Consider the following 20,175-nt stretch of genomic DNA (forward strand, 5'->3'; position numbering starts at 1 on the left):
GGGTTTTGTAGTCAGGCCTTTTAATCTTTGAAATTTGGGTGTTGCTGAAAGCACCATCTGTCTTATAAAAGTGTAAAGGCTATACCCTAAAAGTTATCTAATGAGGAAAGACAAGACTCATAGGGCTGAAAGGAACTCCTGGTCAAACTGGTCCATGTATCCTTAGGGTTCTAAAGGGATGTAGATATATTGCTTGAGGTGGTTAATTATTTCTTATTAATGGATTTTAGGGAGAACTTATACCCTTGTAACTGCTTTTCACAGCTTGGTTGTTTACAAAGTCTTTTGTTTTTACTGAGTAGAAAGCTTACTTTGTCTTTTTTATGGCACATTGACAGATCCCATTTAGGGAGGTATTTGGGAGATGCTTTATCCTATTTGTACTTTATCCAGGCTGCTTGCTATAATACATTTTTCCCTAATATGTAAGCTTGGTGCCAACTGGTGTTTCATAAACTACTCAAATGTTACTTGGTTTTTGGGGAGCAGAAGTAGCATGACAAAGTTAAGGCGACAACCCAAATTTGCTTCCACTTGTGAATTTTATTTCTGTTATTTGAGACAGGGTCTTGCTTTGTCTCCTAGGTTAGAGTACAGTGGCATCATCATAGCTCACTATAACCTCAAACTCCTAGGCTTGAGTGATCCTCCTGCCTTAGCCTCCCAAGTAGCTGGGGCTCCAGGAATGCACCACCACAGACAGCTAATTTTTCAATTTTTTTGGTAGAGATGGCTGGATTTGCTCTTGCTCAGGCTGGTCTTGAACGCTTAGCCTCAAGCTACACTCCCATCTTAGCCTCTGAAGTATTAAGATTACTGGCACAGGCGTGCTCCTGGCCCTCCAGTTATGAATTTTAGAAATGTGCTTATTAGATTTTTTTTTTACTTTACCACTGGATTTCTTAATCTGGGAGGTACTGATGGAATTTAGTCTTTTTATGCCCCGAAATTGTATGCAGCATTTTCTGCGTGTGTGTGTGTATGTGTGTTTAATATGTTCTTTTCTGGTGTCAAAAGACAAAATTGAGTTTAAAGACCTAATTGGATTTTATTAGTGACAATTGGACAGTACCACATCTATAAAAAATAGAAAGGCACTCTATCGGGTATGGCAGAACTATCTGTTTTTATAAGGTCACTTGAGCCAGGAATAAGAAAACAGCATAATATAGAAAAGCAGATTCCTTAACATTGGGTTACTTCAGGTTCCTTACCTTGTAAGGATTAAAGCAGAGAGGCTTCCTTATCATGCCAGCTGAAACTGGTCTGTTGTGGGGATTGGCTATCTTCTGTCCTCAAGGTAAGATAAGCAATTTAGAAGTTTAGCATGCCTTGGTTTGGTCTGTTGGGGCCTAGGAGCTCAGTCCAAATTAGTGACCTGCCATAGGTAAATTTGACACTGGAAAGAGGGTCCATGGTGTTATCATTGTTAGAGAAACTTCTGGAAGGAGTGCTGAATCCTAGGAAGAGGTCTGCTCTGTAGAACTGATTAACTCTGTAGAACTGATTAACTCTGTGATGTTGGAAACATCACCTTTTTGAGAAGCTAAGAATTTAGGAAAGTTCAAAGAATGTATTAGTAAAGTTTGAACTTTTATTTTAAATCTTGTTTACCTTTTTTTCCCCTGTAGTCTCATTTATGAACTTGGCATATAAAAAGCTGGCATTTAAAAAATGTATACGCTTTATGTATTAGATCATTAAATATGAAGTGTCTGATTTCACATCAGAAGTGTAGTGTATTATATCTCAAACAAGAAGCAGTGCAGTTAAAGTATGTGCCTAAACTGTTGACCCAGTTTTGCCATCTTAATGGTAGCTTGTTTATGCCAGCAGCGAGGAAGCCTGGAGAGTGAGTGACGATGAAATCGAGAAAGGCATTTTCCACAGCTTGATGAGAATGGTATATTTTTCCTTGCAAGAAGTAAGTGTTCCACAGTCTGAAGAAGTGGTAGTCAGTTGGTGCAAGGTCTGATGAATATGGTGGATGAAAGAATTTCCAAGTCCAGCTTGTAGTTTGAGCAGCAATGCATGTGTGACAAGTGGTTGAATGTTGTCTTGAAAGAGGATTGGCCTGCTTCTGTTGACCCGTCTCACCTAAAGCATCCTCATCATCGTATCCAGTTGGTTGCAGTGGACATTTGCTGTAATCGATTGACTGGGTTTCATGAAGCTGTAGTGGATAACACCAGCAATGGACCACCAAACCGACACCATTAGCTTTTTTTGATGAATATTTGGTTTTGGACTGTGTTTAGGCACTTCATCTTTATCCAGCCATTGTGCTGAATACTTGCGATTGTCAGAAAGAATCCGTTTTCATCACGTGTAACAACAGTAGGATGTAGAAATGGTTTGCCTTTATGTTGTGATGGCAAAGAAAGGCAAGTTTCGAGATGATTTCTCTTTTGAAGCTCATTTAATTCATGCAGAACCCATCTATCCAGCTTGTTTACCTTGCCAATTTGTTTTAAATGTTTCACTACTGTTGGAATAGTAACATCAAACCTTGGCTGCTGTTTCACATGTAGGTTGAGATGAATTCACTTCTCCTACAGCTTTCAGCTCATCATTATCCACCTTGGTCTCAGGTCACCCACGTGGCTCATTTTCAAGGTTAAAATCTCCAGAACTTCTCAAACCCAGAACTTCTCAAACCATTGTCGTACTGTTCATTCATTAGGCACATCCTTCCCAAACACTGTGTTGATATTTTGGGCTGTCTGTGCTGCATTGGTTCCACAATGGAACTCATATTCAGAAATAAAATGTTTGGCTTATCCATGGTTTCATAAAAATTGCTCTAACATTTTTTGGAAAGATAATCACAAGGCAAAACATGCGTTTGAAAGACAGGATGACGATGTACCTTCGAAATAAACATAGAACGTATTAAAGTGAAATGTCAGAGATATCAACTGTCAAAACTAAGTACTTGAGGAAATCAGACATTTCATACATAATAACCTAATAATACATTTTGTGTTTTAAAAACTTAATAGTTTTGAAATTGTCATGTTGGTATTTATAGATCCAATTCAGCCCTCATTCAGGTGCTGCTTTTAGTTGCATAGCGTATTTCACATTTTATTTTTACATTTTCATACATGCATATGTAGATTATCGAGGGTTTTTTTTAATCTTGAATGTTTGATCTTGAAATGTTCAGAGCTCTGAACATTTTTGTATTAATACTTGGCTCTTTCTGTACAAGCCTGATAATTTGTCTAAGTTATATACCACAATGGAATTGTAGGATTCATATACATATTTTAAGGGTTACTGGTTAATGCCTTTGCTCTCCAAACCTCTACTTATTACTTTTCAATAATAGTGTATGAGTACTATTTACTTCCTCACCGTCATTTAATATTACCTGATTTTTAAATTTCTGCAGAGCAGATGAGTGTAAAATATCCTGTTGTAATAAACGTTTCCCAAATTAACTGGTTTAGTTACTTTCTTTTTACGTTTATTGGCCATTTTAGTTTCTTACGTATTGCATGTCCATTTTCTTTGCCCTGTTTTTGATTGGTTTTTTGACATATGATTCTTCATATGTCATATATGTATCCTTTGTTATGTGTACATTGAAGTTTCTCTTCTCATTCTGTTACTTGTCTTTTAACTATGTTTATAGTGCAGCTTATTCTTCAGAACCATAGACTTAACTAGAGGTGGAGATGTAAAGACTCTAATGTTCTTTACCAGTAGGAAATTTGTGGCTTGTTAATCTTTGCCTTTACATCCTCTTAAGACACGTAGGAATGACTGTGAAGGAATAGTTATGCATAAACTTGGTTGTTTAATATTCTGTTCAACTGAAAAATATAGATATGACAAGGGCAACAGTACCACATAGAGGTTGATAGTGTGGATTACTTCAGACTGTAGGGTGACATATTACACACACACACAATTGGGCTTTATCTTTATAGGGTTATTGTAAGGATTAGGAAAATTTTTGCATATGTCTGACACATAAGGGCTGCATAAATATTAGCTATCCTATCAAATTGATAGAAACTTAGTCTGGAAATAAGTTTTATGGAATTCTGGTGTAGATTGCTTTGCATTTTTTGCCAGATTTTGCTTTCATAATCAAAAACACCAAGCTCTGCCAAGCAGTTCAGCCATTTTGTAAGTTGTTAGGAAAATAAACACTACTCAACTGAAATGGCGGCTCTTGAGCTGAGAACCCACACAGGCTTGCTCCTTTTAAGGGGAATGTTGCTGTGCTGCCCTCTTGTGGCTATTTGGGAAATGGCTATGAAAAATTAAAACTAGAACAATAACTATTAATGTTGCTAGCTTTCAAAGTGCAGTTGTGAGAAATATTTAATCACTCCATTTTTACCTACATCAGAAAGGATTTTGAAGAGACAGCATGTCCTTTTTATCCACAAGTGAAAGGAAGTGTTAAACTTTTTTCTCAATAAGCATTTCTTTTCTATTGGAATCTAAAATCCTGGTTTTGACTTGAATTTGTTTTATTTTTATATTGTATTTCCGTTGTAATTATTTATTAAATCAAAATTATAAAACTTGTTTTTTCAGCGTAGATTTTGAGTAATTTTGAGAGAAACTTGTTTTTCATGAGGATTCTGTATATATAATGGGTAATTTCCTGAAAATTCCATAATTGCCTTATAACTGTCAGCCCCTTGGAAGTCAGGTAATTTTATTCCTTTAGTATTTAGGGTAAAGTTTAAAGGACTCCTCATTCCATTTGACCCTTTTTATTTTAGTCTTAAGGGTTTTCTACCTCCTCTATTGTTAATACTATAAACCAGCATGAAAGCTACAGTTTAGTACTGATAGTATTTAGTATTATAATTATTTACTTATTTATTTTTTTGAGACACAGTCTCACTGTGTTGCCCGGGCTAGAGTGCCATGGCGTCAACCTAGCTCACAGCAACCTTAAACTCTTGGGCTCAAGCAATCCTTCTGCCTCAGTCTCCCGAGTAGCTGGACCACAGGCATGCACCACCATGCCTGGCTACTTTTTCTATATATTTTTAGTTGGCCAATTAATTTTTTTCTATTTTTAGTAGAGACTGTCCTCGGTCTTGCTCCGGCTGGTCTCCAACTCCTGACCTTGAGTGATTCCCTCTCCCCTCCCAGAGTGCTAGGATTACAGGTGTGAGCCACCACTCGCCAGCCCTATAATTAGTTATTAATAGCAAATCTGCATAATCTTTTAGGAAATGCCCTATCCTTTGAGGGAAAGACAGTCAGAGACTTAAATGTGGAAGTATTTTCCGTGTTTTTTTAAAAAAGAATTTCATTTCAACATTTAGCAAGTTGTTCTCCTATGAGAAGTATGAGAATTAATGCCTTTATTAAAACTTTTTTTAAGCGTCTCCCCCCTGAATCTGACTTGCTGGTTCTAAAAACAATTTTAAAACACCTTTTTTATGCCCATTCACATCTTTAGCTAGTTTTGTGTAGGATTGTGTGTATTTTCATCCTTTGCCTTGGGTTTGACTCTTGGTTGGATTTATTTTAGCTGATTAGCTAGTTTAGACATTAAAAATATTTAAGACGTATAATGAACAACCATGAATTCAGCTCTTAAGCTTCAGTCATAAAATGTCACCAATATTATTCTCTGATCACATTTGCCTCCCTCCCCCCCTAGAGGTAAATACAAGTGTCAGTTTGGTGTTTATTTTCTCTTGGATTTGGTTTTCATAGTTACTTTTTTTTTTTAAATTACACAATCCATGGAATCCACAAGTATACTTCAAATAACTCATCCAACACAATAAACCAATGTTAGCAATTTGGTGGCTAAAGTGCATTTATATGTATGTGTACTGATAGAAACATGGCTGTGTTTTTCACTTAAAAGGTATTGTATACATTGTTAGATTTCTGGGGATCACTCTCCCACACAAACAGAGAAACACAGCCACCCAGGAAGGTATGTACAAGTCAGGCATGGTTGTTCACACCTCTAATCCCAGACTTTGGAAGGCAGAGGTGGGAGGATAGCTTGAGGCCAGGGGTTTGAGACTAGCCTGGGCACCATAGTGAGACCCCGTCCTTACAAAGAAACAAAAATAAAAATCAGTTGAGAGTGGTGGCACACACCTGTAGTCCCAGCTACTCAGGAGGCTGAGGTGAGAAGGTCGCTTGAGCCCAGGAATTCCAGATTTACAGTGAGCTATAATCACATCACTGCACTCCAGCCTGGGCAACAGAGTGAGTATTAGCTGGGGAGAACTTTGTGTTATAGAAAGTAAATCTGGGTTTGGATGTGATATTCCCAGATTTTTAGTGTTTGGGTAGGGCTTTGGCATTTACAGAGTGTTGCTTTCATAGCTGTCATTTGATGTTCTCATAACCTTTACAGGTAGATGTCAGGCCAGGCCTGAGGTGGTCTAGGACTGAAACCCAAGCCAGAGTCTGTGCCTTTTTAATTGTTATTATTCCACCTTTCCACTTTCTTTTCTGTTGCCTGGTGACCACCTTCTGTTTGGTGACTTAGTTACCTTATTCAGCTGGAGTAGTCAGCTTGGACTGTGGAAAGGTGTGAGTCAGTAATTATAATGAGGCCTTGAAAGTGTTGAGTCACTTGTTACAGGGATGCCTGTTTGGGGATATTGTATAACAGGGTTAAGATTTATTTTCTGAGTCTCTTAAGGTTTTTTTTTTTTTTTTTTTTGAGACAGAGTCTCGCTTTGTTGCCCGGGCTAGAGTGAGTGCTGTGGCGTCAGCCTAGCTCACAGCAACCTCAAACTCCTGGGCTCAAGCAATCCTTCTGCCTCAGCCTCCCAAGTAGCTGGGACTACAGGCATGCGCCACCATGCCCGGCTAATTTTTTCTATATATATTAGTTAGCCAATTAATTTCTTTCTATTTATAGTAGAGACGGGGTCTCGCACTTGCTCAGGCTGGTTTCGAACTCCTGACCTCGAGCAATCCGCCCGCCTCAGCCTCCCAGAGAGCTAGGATTACAGGCGTGAGCCACCGCGCCCGGCTTCTCTTAAGGTTTTGACCCCCTATAGTAAAACAAAGTATGGGTTTTAGAGCCAGACCCTGCTCTCTCCCCTTTCTAGTTTGTCACACTTTCTAGTTTTGTCATTGGCGAAGTTACTTAAAACTTCTCAGTTTTTTACCCTTCATATGGGGATAATAATGCCTAATATGGTTGTTATGAGGAATAAGTAAAATAATACATATAAAGTATAATACTTAGCATAATGCCTGATACCTATCAGATGATCAGGTAATCGTACGGTTTTTCCATCTTTCTACCCTTCCCAAGGTAGGAACATCCTCCTTCCCTTCCATTTTTTTGTCATTGCTTTCTTTTCTTAACTGAAAGTCTTCTGTACCAAAGTGTGGATCCTACTGTGGATCACACTGTATCATTTGGGTCACTCCCAGTTTCCAGCGTATTGCCCTGTTCATTCTACAGACATTTGTCAAGTGATACACCTCCATTTCTAGTTTGGAAGATACGGTGATGGTAGATACGAAGCTTCTCTTGTTTATGGTTTCATGCTTCATACCACAGGTCTTTTATCTCCCAGTTGCTGAACTCAAGGACCTTTCTGTTAAGTAAATGTTATTGTAGCTTCTGGAGGGTCTGTGTTGCTCTTGCCTTCCCTTCCTTTGTTCTGCCTCCCTCTCCCGCCCCCTCAGTGAAAAGATAGTTTTCCAGCAAAAGAGTTCAATGAGGTGTCTGCCTGTTTTGCTGTGGAGTCCGTTGACTAGGTCTTTTTCCTTTCAACTGTCTTCGCTTCTACCAGTATGCCCCTCAATTGCTTTTTCACTATTAGATAAGGTGGGTATATTGCCTTCTCTGCACTTGAGGTTGATAGTCTTGTCATGGCTCTGTCTTCATGGTTTCTGTTTTGTGGTTTCAGCTGTCATCTACTTGCTTAGAGTGCTCTTCCCTAAGGGCTGATTGGAATGAGGAAGGGGAGGGGAGTGTGTGTTGGCCAGTAGCAGTCTTTATTGGATTAGCCATTCTTATCAGAATCCAAATTTTGTTTTTTCTATTAAGTCTACCATGTGGGGGATTCACTGCAGGAGATTCCAAAGCAGGACCTCTGGATTGAGGTTAGTGTATATATAGTTTCATAATGCTTCCCAGATGAGTGTAATTTGTACCTATTAGTGAAAACCACTGACTGGATAATTGCAACCAGATTGCATTCTTCCACTTTGGATAACATGCTTTTGTTTTCTTTTGGTTTGAGTTTGTCCAGACTGGGGAATGACACCTAACCAATAAGACATGGTGAATTTAGATCTACGTGGTTTCAAGTCTTACTGTGTTGGCTAGGTCTGAGAGTTAAATGCTTCAGAGCTTCAGTTTTACCCCATCTGAATCAAGGGAACAATAATATCCACCTTCAGAGTTTCTGTAAAAGAGCTAATCTATATAAATCAACAGGTATATGGCATCATATAAACACTCAGGAAATGGTAGCTATTGGGAATATCGAGAACAATACTGTTAATATTATTTGCCGTATATGAATATAAAAGTGAATTTGAAGTTTTTGGTCTTATGTTACCAAAATTACTATCTGTTGACATATCACCATGAGGATTTTTCAAAAAGCAGATTCATGTGGCAGTTCTTAAACGTTGCTAAATCTGTCTTTCTCTCTTTTAAAATTAAGTCATTCAGCCTCTGAAGAAGCTTCAGGTTCAGACTCAGGCAGTCAATCGGAAAGCGAGCAGGGCAGTGATCCAGGAAGTGGACATGGCAGCGAGTCGAATAGCAGTTCTGAGTCTTCTGAGAGTCAGTCGGAATCTGAGAGTGAATCAGCAGGTTCCAAATCCCAGCCAGTTCTTCCAGAAGCCAAAGAGAAGCCAGCCTCTAAGAAGGAACGGATAGCTGATGTGAAGAAGGTATCTATGGTGCTGTCCGGTACAAATGTGCTGCTAGCCAGGACCAGCTAGCAGACCTTTATTGCCTATGAAAACTCATTCGCATATCTTGATAATGAAAACAACAGCCACCTTTTCTAATAATAAACAGTACTGTCTGTGGATTCAAATGGGGACTGCTTTCTACTCTGCTAATTGATATAGTTAATAAGGCTATGAGGAGGATAGTTACATGAACCATACAGTTATAGGGCAAAAAGACCAATTTTTATAGTTTGGGTTGTTACTCTTTTAAAAAGATGGTTAAAATTATTTTTTCGTACTCTGCTAATACTAGAGAAAAATCATTGACAGATAATAGCAACTGTTCTTTTAATTATGGAATACAGTCATAAAGCTTATTGACAGATAATCGCAATCCAAGGATAAAGACAGTTTTTGTTATCTGAATAATGGAAACAAAATAGTTCTACAGAAAAATATGTCTGTACCTAGGCAATGTAGGTATTCTTTGCTTCAGAAAGAATACCATTCTTCTAGCAAAGAAGATGAGCAAAAAAATGTAAAAAGGTAAAATTTGAGTTGTATGACATTTTCTCATTGATGCTCAAACTTTGCAGTGCATTGTTTTTGGTGGAAAAAATTAATTGGTCTAAAAAATCAGAATGTAGTTGATCTTTAAAATTTTATTTTGAGAGAATTACATTTGAATCATTGAAAATACAAAAGAAAATTACTTTTAAAAATTTAAAAACAAACCTTTTTTTTTTTTTGAGACAGTCTCACTTTGTTTCCCAGGCTAGAGTGAGTGCCATGGCGTCAGCCTAGCTCACAGCAACCTCAATCTCCTGGGCTCAAGCAATCCTCCTGCATCAACCTCCCGAGTAGCTGGGACTACAGGCATGTGCCACCATGCCTGGCTAATTTTTTCTCTATATATTTTTAGTTGGTCAATTAATTTCTTTCTATTTTTGGTAGAGACAGGTCTTGCTCAGGCTGGTTTCGAACTGACTTCGAGCAATCTGCCCGCCTTGGCCTCCCAGAGTGCTAGGATTACAGGCGTGAGCCACCACGCCCGGCCTAAAAACAAAACATTTTAATGAAATAAAAAGCTTTATGCTAAATAATTTATTTAAGCCATACTCTTCTAAGATGAATCTATGTTCTTCGTACTGAGATTTTCATAATATAGATGATTTTTCAGTTATTAATACCTGCGCATTCTACAGATTTTACCTTCAACAAACAAAACAAAAAGCTGCTGTTAATTCTTGAGACAAATTTGGGATTAACCATGTTATTTCAGTTTTCTTTTCCCAGCATAAATGTTGCTTAATGGTATGTGACTCAAGGAGCTGGCGGGAGGGTGGAGAATGCTGATGGCAGTGTTAGAGATAGGAAAATGAAAGTTATCCTTGCTGATTAACACATCACCAGAGAAGTGACCTTCAGATACTTAAAGTTGTTGTTCCTTGTTGCCTGCTCAGGGTGTAGTATACCTTTCAAAAAGATATTTCAGGTGGTGACTTTTTAAAAAAGCCTTTGCATTTAGAAGTACCACTTAAAGATCTTGGCCCAAGTATGTTAAACTTAGAAATCTGCCTCCTAGGCATGTGCAGAAGGGCTTGGCTTAACAGTCTTGCGAGCCTGGTTTCCTCTGTCTGTTGAGACCAGTTGTTTTCAGAAGACTCCACTCTAAGACCTTACATATTTAACTTCATTTAAGAAGATAAAGGAGAGAGAAAGCATTACCAAGGTTGAATTTCAAGATAAAAGTACAACTCTAGGCAGAAACATGAAAATATATTTTTAAGGTTAAGATGGTCAGTTTCAGAGAGTTAGTAATATATAGTTAACATGTAGATGGGCCTGCTAGCCAGTCACAATGAGTGGATTGCACCTTTAATGATGATTATTCTGAAACAAGAACTTCTTTTTTATTTTATTTTTTTTATATTTTATTTATTTATTTTTTTTGAGACAGAGTCTTGCTCTGTTGTCCGAGCTAGAGTGCGATGGCATCAGCCTAGCTCACGGCAACCTCAAACTCTTGGGCTCAAGTGATCCTCCTGCCTCAGCCCGCCAAGTAGCTGGGACTACAGGCATGCGCCACCATGCCCGGATAATTTTTTCTATATATTTTTAGTTGGCCAATGAACTTCTTTCTACTTTCAGTAAAGACAGGGTCTCCCTCTTGCTCAGACTGGTTTCAACTCCTGACCTTGAGCTATCCTCTCACCTCAGCCTCCCAGAGTGTTGGGATTACAGGCGTGAGCTACCGCGCCCAGCCTGAAACAAAGAACTTCTAAAGAAGGCTCTTTGTTTTCTGTATATGCATCCTTTTCACATGATAGAGGTCTCCCCTCCCAAGAAAAGTTTATTACTCATGTTAGGAGTATGCAAGTAGTGAGTAACTATGTGTGGTAGCTTTTTCATAGAAGTGCTTAATTAGATATTATTAGTCCTCAGAAGGACAGATAAGACCACAAGATGATTTTAGGATGTAAGCATTATAGTCTGCTTCCTGAGGCCATGTGGCTTCCCAGTGTCCCCTCACCACCTCTGCTCCTCCAGGTGCTGCTCAGGCCAAGGCTAGGGCATGGCAGGAGGCATACTCAGGGTCTCCGTCATTTAATCCCAGCCCTGCCTCTAACTCCTCTGGAAATGAATAATAATCTCACATAGCAAGCACAGTGCTAAGGTCCATAATACTTTTAGGGACACATGAAAATGTTTTAATTTCTTTTAAAATCAGAAGAAAGAATGAACTTTTAAATGGAAGACAAAGTTTTAATATATAATACCTATGTTGTATTCGTCTTTATACCGTCATAGTTGCACAATCTAATCCTTAATATATTTTTTTAATGGAAAAAGGAGCCTGTGAAGGCTGAGATGTGGCCTTGCAAATAGGCGTTTGGGTACCCCCTGCCACAGTGTAATAAAGTCACAACAGTTGAGCTAAGACTGCCTAGCTAATATCTTAAGATGATAGAACTAAGTGATACAGTGACATTTAAATGACTTGGCTCCCCCAATTCATAAAGGCTCCATAGAAGCCTGTGTCAAGTGAAATAAATAATTTCATAGATCTAGCAGAGGTGCAAAAAGAGGTGGCAGTGGATAGACAGACAAAAGTTCTTTCCTTCCCCTCGAGTTGGATTTGTTCAGTGTTCTTCATTTACTGAGTCTTCGCCTATATTTCCTACCACTTGTTATTACTAACTTCTTCTGGTTGTATCATTTGTCTTTTAACTCCGAGATGATTCTAAGGCCGTTACGGAATCTGATAACACTGGATTATGTGATAACATTAGATTCTGGCTCTAAAATGCCTATTCCTGGGCCATCTGGCTTGTTTTGAGGCCTTGTTTTTCTTCAGTTCACTCCAGCATTTTTTTTGAGTCACTATTGATAATGTCCTCCTTTGGTTTGGTGACATTGTGTTTTTGTGGGTCATCTTTTATGAATTTTGTCCTTTTGGGGTTCTACTTTCCACACTGTTAATTTTTTTTTTAGACAGGGTCTTGCTCTCTTGCCAGAGCTAGAGTATACCTCAAACTCCTGGGCTCAAGTGATCTTCCTGCCTCAACGTGCCTACCACCACACTTGGCTAATTTTTCTATTTTTTGTAGAGATAGGTCTCACTATGTTGCCCAGGCTGATCTTGAACTCCTGGCTTCAAGCAATCCTCTTTCCTTGGCCTCCCAGAGTGCTAGGATTATAGGCGTGAGCCACTGGGCCCGGCCTACTTTCCATAATTTTTCTTTTCTTTTTCTTTTCCAGCATCAGTTTTACCGAGTGCCACTCAGCAGTCCCTCGGTGGTGAAAACAGACATCATCTGCCTACTTTCCACAGTTTTTAATGCAAACATTTCATGAGTTTCAGCCAAGTGGCTTCTATTCTTATATGTGTTCTGAGCCTCACATTTCTAAATATTTTCATGACATTAGCTGTCACCTGTGTTTTGATGACAAACCCATATTTCTCATCTTGGCTTTAAAGTGTGTCTTCTACATGTTTAATTACTGTTAAACATCTTCATGTCAGTGTTCCACAATCCATTCAAATTCCTTGTGCTTATATGTTATTTTGTTGAAAGAACACAATATACTTAGCAATAGTTATCTCTAGGGAGAGAAGGGTGACAAAAATTTTTCTCCTGAACTAATCCCTCCCTTAAAGTTTTTAAATCACTGGTGAGGATTCTTACTGAAAGTCAGGTCTTAAAGGCACAGGGCTAATTACAGCTAGAGAATAAACACAGGTGTGCTAGAGAACGGTGGCAGTGTTCTCATTCTGAGAATGTAGCTAAAAGTTAGAAATGTCTCATCTGCACATATCTAGGATGTTATTGATACATGACCTGAGAACTTAAAAATGTCCTGAACCCTGATTCTTATTTAATTAATAGACTTCATGGGGTTCTGCTTCTTGTTTTTGAGTTTCTCAGGTGGGTCAGTGTGGTCAAAATTGAAACTCAAAGTTTTAGGGCTTTTAAAATTCGTTGGTAAATACTCCGTCTTTAGTGGAAGCAATTGCTGTTCTACCTTGCCATATTATTCAACTGTAAGTTTATATTTTAATGATCAGTGGGCAGTGACCATATAGTTTTAAAGTCATTAAGTAATGAAGGGCATAGTTAAACTTTAATGTGTTCTAGAATAATATGCTTATTATTTTTTAAAATGGTACTTTATTGTCTCAAACAAAACTAGTAAAACAGCCATTTTGGTATTTAGTTACTTGAATTCTCTTGAATTGAAATAAATGTTCCAGTAGTGAAAATAGTACATGGGGATCAAGAAAAAAGATTTATACACTGTCTATTAATTTTACAGATGTGGGAAGAATATCCTGATGTTTATGGGGTCAGGCGGTCAAACCGAAGCAGACAAGAGCCCTCACGATTTAATATTAAGGAAGAGGTAAGAAAAAAATGGTTGAAGGCAGTATATTTGAACTCCTTATCTTACCTCATCCTTTCTGACTTGGGTGTGTGTTACCATTAACAAGACAGAACTGCTGGCACGGTAGTTAAGTGGCTCTACTGTGAGCTTCCTATGGACACATACAGTAAGGTAAGAAGTTAATTAAGTAAAAGAAACTTACCAGAAAGATCATATAATAGTGAATATTTTAGTAGAATATTAGAACATTATACAGAATTGGCCTATAATTTTTTTTCTCTGTTTTTCATAGTGAAAATTGATTATAATAAGAAGTTTACTGTTTTAAACCTCTAGCTTCTAAATTTTCTTGATTTTATTAAATGAGTAACAAAGAAAATGAGTAACAGTGGAAATAGTTTTGGATTATTCCTGAGAAAGGAAGGAGAAAGGAGGGAGCGATTAAAGTAATGTTATTTTCTTATTTAATTTCTGTAAAATTTGGTTTCATAGCTCATTTTTGGCGTGAGATATAAAATGGATTTCAAGCATACTTACTCTGTTTTAATTGGGAGAGATTGAATAGGTTGGTGATTTTTAAATTGATACTATGTATTAGGCTTGTTTGTCTGTAGAATTAGACTTCTTTCACCTTTTTCAGTTTGTGTGGGATTTTTATGGATTCTTATTCTCTATATTAGGTTTATAGACTAGATTCTGACGAGATCCTTTTTTGTCTTAGTGAAATGTCCCCTTTCTGTCTTCTTAGGAGGACTTTGCTATTCTTAGCTATGTAACATTGATATCCAAAGGTTATTGAGGTGGGTGTGGGTTTTCGTAAATGTACTTCAGAAATCTAATTTGCCTTAACATCTTCATTACATTTGTGATATTTTATTTTGAGTGACCTGTGAGCTGGTTTGCCTTTACTTTCTTTTTCCATAGTGTGTATCACTAGGTTCCTGAGCCGTATTTGTTATAACCAATCATATAGTTGTATAAATCTTTTCCTCTTTGATGTATTAACACATTCTCTGTAGAATACAAGACACTAACAGCAACAGGAATAGTTTCCACGTTGCTTAATTTGGGGGAAGAAGAACTGTTGAAATGTCTGTGACTGTAACTTTCCATGGCCTAGTGCTGTTGGCAGAGCACTGTTGGCTCGTTGTTGAGCATGCTCTTTAAAGAGTCTAAAATGACTAGATCAGTAGTTGGTGCCTTTAAGGCACACTGACTAAATGTTGTAGCATTTTTATTTGATATTCTAGGTTTGCAGTATCCAGTATAGTCACCACTAGTCACTTGTGGCTTTAGAATTCATATCATTTAAAATTAAGTAAAATTAAAAATTCCATTTCTCAGTTAACTCTCTAGGCACATTCTAAGTGTTCAGTAGTCACATGTGGTTGATGGATACTGTGTTGGACATTACAGGTACAAAACATTTACAATACTGTAGAAAGCTTTATTTGATGTTGCTGTTCTGGAAGTCAAGCTGAGATAAATATTTCTTGGCTTTAAAGATCACTCAGTAATAACAGACACATTAAATTTTCAAGGCAAAAAAAGAATGAACTTCACCAAACGAATGCTTAGGTTTCTTTTTGTCTAAAAGCTCACATTGAATAATGCTATATTGAGTAGATTGTTAAACCAGAAGGTAGTGTTGTCCCAAAGAACTGTGAATTAAAGTCTGTAATCATTTTTCCCCCCCCTCACACACTGAAGGCAAGTAGCGGGTCTGAGAGTGGGAGCCCAAAAAGAAGAGGCCAGAGGCAGCTGAAAAAACAGTAAGTCTTTCTTGGGGGAAATTACTTAATTTAGTAGTTTCGAACATGTCAGCATTTCAAGGGCTACCTTCATTGTATCTTTATAAAGTCTATCCTAGGTCCCAGAGTCTGCTTCTGTCTCTCTTACTAGCTTGGGTTTTTATCTACATTGACCTGCTGCAGCAGCAGCAGTGGCATTTGAATCCCAAGATTCTCAGTTTAACACATGCAAGAATTCCATGTATGCTTGGGTTGTTTCTTGAGACAAACCACGGCTTCTTCCATCTGGTTATCCCCATGAGCCCATTTATTTATTCATTTTAAATATGCATAAACAACAACTATATAGTTGTTTGGTATTTTAGCAAGGAAGAAATTTAGGTTTGCCACTTTTCATTTTCATTTGTTCTTTGTGTTGACATGGCAAAATTATTGATTTGGTACCCATTTTGGTATGAAATTACATATTTCTATATAATTTTAATATTGTACTTTGTAGGCCAGAAAATTTCAATTCTTGGGCTTACTGTGAAATTATCTTATAACATGGATTACATGTTCATTTTTTAGTTTAAAAACCTTGTGTTTATGTGGTGAAAAATTATTTGTTTTTGTTTTTTTTTTGAGAAATAACTTTTAAAATCTTTTTTTGGAGAGAGAGTCCTTAGACAATCTGAATTCTGTATCTTCTCTCAGAAAAGTATAGATATTGAAAACTTTACACATCATTTCAGGGGTTCTTATGTTAAACAATTGTCCATGGCCTCTAGTTACATATTATGTGTTCTAAAATATTACTAGTCTTTAATAAGTGGCCAAAGGCTAGCAATTTGATTTTTTTTAAAACTCATTTCCTCCTCTCCAAAATAGACTAATACTTATTCTGCCTACCCAACAGGGTTATAAGAAACTACGCTGAGATTTTGCATTATATGTAGAGTATTACAGAACTTTACAGAACAGTCATGTAGTTACTTGCCAGAGTACTTCCAATTTTTAAATATTTACTTAGAGCTAGAAACAGTAATTGTAAGCAAACCTGTTCTTTTTGGCATCTTGGAAGGCTTTTGTTCTACCCCAGTAGCACGGTCTGCTTGGAGATTCTATTCTCTGCTTATTGGTCTAATAGCCTTTTGGAGCTCTTTCTTGAAATGTCTACCTTGACCACACTGTGGGAAATACATGCATGTACTCCTTCCTTCACCATCTGGCTACATTCTGCCGTCTCTAGACCGGAGTTAAATCGTGCTGTGCTTGAAATCCTCTACTCCCCATTTTAATAGTCTTCCTAGTGTGTGTGGAAGCCAGCATTTTTTTCAGCCACTGGGTAACACATCACACTTATTCTGGTGAGTGGCTTATATACTTAACAGTCTTAGAAGCTCCCCAAAGTTGGCAACCATCAGAGGCCTTCATCGACCTTTCCCTGAGTATTTCTTAGTTCCTTGCAGGGTAGTATCTGTCTTCTCTCTAATATTGCTTCTCTATTCTGGGGCTCTTCCTTAGGAACTTGCCTTGAGCTGAAGTAGTTCCCTCATGTTTGCTTGTGTGTTTGGGCACTGGGCTAGCCTTATTTCTGCTGTCTACTGGGCAGCTGGTTAGTACTATGGTTTTACAGGGAACTCATCTCCTGAGTTTTGATTCTTGGAAGATTAATTAGGGGAGGTCCTGTGGCTGTTAAGGCTCAAGTTGCAAGGCACAGCACTACAGGAGCCCTCTGTGATCTGAGCAGGTGTGACTATGGGGCATGTGAGTTTCCGAGTTGAGAGAGACTCACTCACTCAAAGGGAGTGAAAATTTGGAAATATTAGCACAAGAAAATGTTCTTCTGAAACCTGCAGATTGTATTTATAGATTTTAGAGTTATTAAAAAGGAACCGGGATTTGTTTTATTTTGTTTTTTTCTCTAAACAGACTCAGGTCTGGAAAAGTAACTGTATGGTGGCTCATGCCTGTAATCCCAGCACTTTGGGAAGCCAAGGCTGGAGGATCACTTAAGGCCAGGAGTTTGAAACCAGCCTAGGCAACATAGCGAAACCCAGTCTCTATTAAAAAATAAAAAATTAGCTAGGTGTAGTGGCACATGTCTGTAGTCCAAGCTACTTGTGAGGCTGAGGCAAGAGGATCACTTAACCCAGGAGTTCTAGGTTGCAGTGAGCTATATGATTGCACCACTGCATTCAATCTAGCGGCCTAGGCTACAGAGTAAGACCCTGCTGCCTATCTCTTTAAAACAAAAATAAAAACAGAAACAAAAATACTCCAAATAATTGTTTTTTTAAATGTTTTTTTTTTTTTTTTTTTTTTTAATTTATGGGGTTTTCTGGTTCTTACCGGAAAACAGTCCCTTGTAAGACTACATTCTTCAAAAACATTAATGGCATAAAAAAGCAAAGAAAGGCTGTGAAAGTGCTCCAAATTAGAGAAACCCAATAACTAAATGCACTGTCTGATCCTAGACTAGATTCTGTAGTGGAGGGGGAGAGATGTTACAAAAGACATTATTGGGTCAATTGACAAAAGTGGAGTGAAAATTAGACAATTAGAAAATTATGACAGAAAATTATGACCCCAAAATTAGACATGGGGTTTTCCGGTAAGGATCTGAAAACCTGCTAGACAAATTCTAAAAGAGCTGTAATACTTAAACAGGTTTTTAAAAAGTTAATTTCAAACTTCAGAAAAGTTGCAGGAATAAAAGTGTGGTACAAAGAACATCTTGGGTACTTTACCCAGATTTACCAGTGATTACCATTTCTGCCCCATTTGCTTTACTGGTGTGGGTTCTCTTTTTATATGTATTTATATATACACAGATGATATTTTTTCTTAACCATTTGAGACTAAATTTCATATATTATGATCTTTTACCCCTAAATGCTTAAGTGTATATTTCTTAAGAATAACAATATTTTCTTTCATAAGCACAATATACTTTCAACTTACATAGATTTTTAGCATTATTGAAGTACTTTTGTCTAATTTTCATTCCACTTTTGTCAATTGATCCAATAATGTCTTTTGTAACATTTTTCCCCCTCCACTACAGGATCTATTCTAGGATCAGACAGACAGTGCATTTAGTTATTGGGTTTCTTTAATTTGGAGCACTTTCATAGCCTTTCTTTGCTTTTATGCCATTAATGTTTTTGAAGAATGTAGTCTTACAAGGGAATGTGTCCTTTTGAGAATTATAAAGAGACTAATTCCCCAGAGTCATGAAGTGTATTAGCATTTTTTCAAGCTGAGAAGAAGTTATGCAGCACAATGGGATAATGCATAAGAATCTGTATTTTTGCCTTCTTTTGAGAAAATCTGTCATTGCTGGCCCACCAAACATGAGAATGCCCATGAGTTCTCCATTTCACCCTGTTTGCATTCTTTACCTGGCTCCAGTAAGTATTTGAGACTGAAAGCCCTGATTTAATGATGAAAACAAAAAAACTTTCAATTTTATTTAATCAATTGATGCTGTTTTGATCATTAAACTCTTTTGTCATGTAATATCTATTAATGTTATCCAAATTTGGGCAATGTTGTATATGATTTCTGCTGACTCATGGTCTCAGTAGTGCTTAAAGATACTCTTTAATGGTTCCAGAATCTTTTCTCCCACCTGAAATTTTAAAGTATTTTAGCCATCATCATGTGAAGTTTTTCTAATAGTTATTTATTCCTTTCCAGTGTTTTTAGTTGGGAATCTGTTGCAAACCTGTGATATTGGAAGGGAATTTATATTAGCCCCAGATTTCTCTTCTTGGGAATTGTTCGTGAAGGCATCCTTTCGTGGGGAAATCTACTAAAAAAAATTTGAAGAAGTTTAAGTAGTGACTTCTCTCTTTTCCCAATCTGCCTTCTGAATGTAGAATTTTCTTCTTTAGGCTCATAGAGAAAGTTAATAGCAAGCCTTGCAACTCTTGGTCAAAGTTTAGGTTCATTATATTTAGAAGTGGGTTTTGTTCATGGCCCTACTTTATAATTGGTTAGATTTGAATTGTCTGTCTTAGGATTTGTGTCCTGCCGACCACCTTTTCCCAATAGAGGAAGAAAAGATACCCACTTATATTCTGACTTTTTCACATTTTGGGGGGCATCACTGGCTAAATCTTGGTATTTTTCTCCCCAATTCCCAGAATTTTATCAGAGTCCATTGATTTCCTTTTAGGGAATCTAGGGAGTTCCATTGGTGCCCTCTTAAAGCTGGATATGGCAAGTCTCCTTTGATAAATGAAAAATTTTTAGTTAGTCTCATGTCTTAGACTCTTCTTCATTGTAACCTGACTTACAACGTGTGGCTTGGTGGAGGGGTCTTCATAAAATTTGAATTTTATAAGAAGCCAGTAATGAGGAGTGAACAGCAGTTTCACACATAGGCTAGCCCTATACATCTGTATGGTTGGGAAGTAATCTCTTTGTAACTGATCATTCTTTTTTACTTCATCCCTCTTCAAAGTGATTTAGTGTTGCTGATCTTTCTTTTTTCTTATTCTTGAAAATTAAAACAAAACTTAAAAATAATCCAGCTAATTTCAAATATATTTACACACACAATCAGGCCTTTTAAATCTCTAGTTGTTCAGATCTTCCCAGAATGTATAAACCTGGCTTTAATTTTTCCTGATTGTTTGGTCCTCAGTAATGATTGCAAGTGACAGGC

At 37.4% G+C, this 20,175-nt stretch overlaps 1 protein-coding gene and 1 non-coding gene across 6 annotated transcripts in view; one reads left to right on the forward strand and one right to left on the reverse strand.

The window, feature by feature from the left end:
• Positions 1–20,175, forward strand: part of CHD2 (chromodomain helicase DNA binding protein 2) — a 118,459-nt gene that overhangs the window by 11,938 nt on the left and 86,346 nt on the right. For 3 of the 5 annotated variants that reach the window (XM_076004790.1, XM_076004792.1, XM_076004794.1), the window contains exons 3-5: positions 8,646–8,877; positions 13,699–13,785; positions 15,478–15,539. In XM_076004790.1, coding sequence (XP_075860905.1) covers positions 8,646–8,877; positions 13,699–13,785; positions 15,478–15,539 — 381 coding nt within the window. Of the gene's footprint in view, positions 1–8,020; positions 8,077–8,645; positions 8,878–13,698; positions 13,786–15,477; positions 15,540–20,175 lie in introns of those variants that run through there. The other 2 variants (XM_076004791.1, XM_076004793.1) reach the window with 2 other exon arrangements.
• On the reverse strand, positions 18,103–18,164 carry LOC142872055 (U7 small nuclear RNA). The gene has a single exon (XR_012920298.1). It is a non-coding gene; the product is annotated as a U7 small nuclear RNA (small nuclear RNA).

This window comes from Microcebus murinus, chromosome 7, assembly GCF_040939455.1.
Source record: "Microcebus murinus isolate Inina chromosome 7, M.murinus_Inina_mat1.0, whole genome shotgun sequence".
NCBI lineage: Eukaryota > Metazoa > Chordata > Mammalia > Primates > Cheirogaleidae > Microcebus > Microcebus murinus.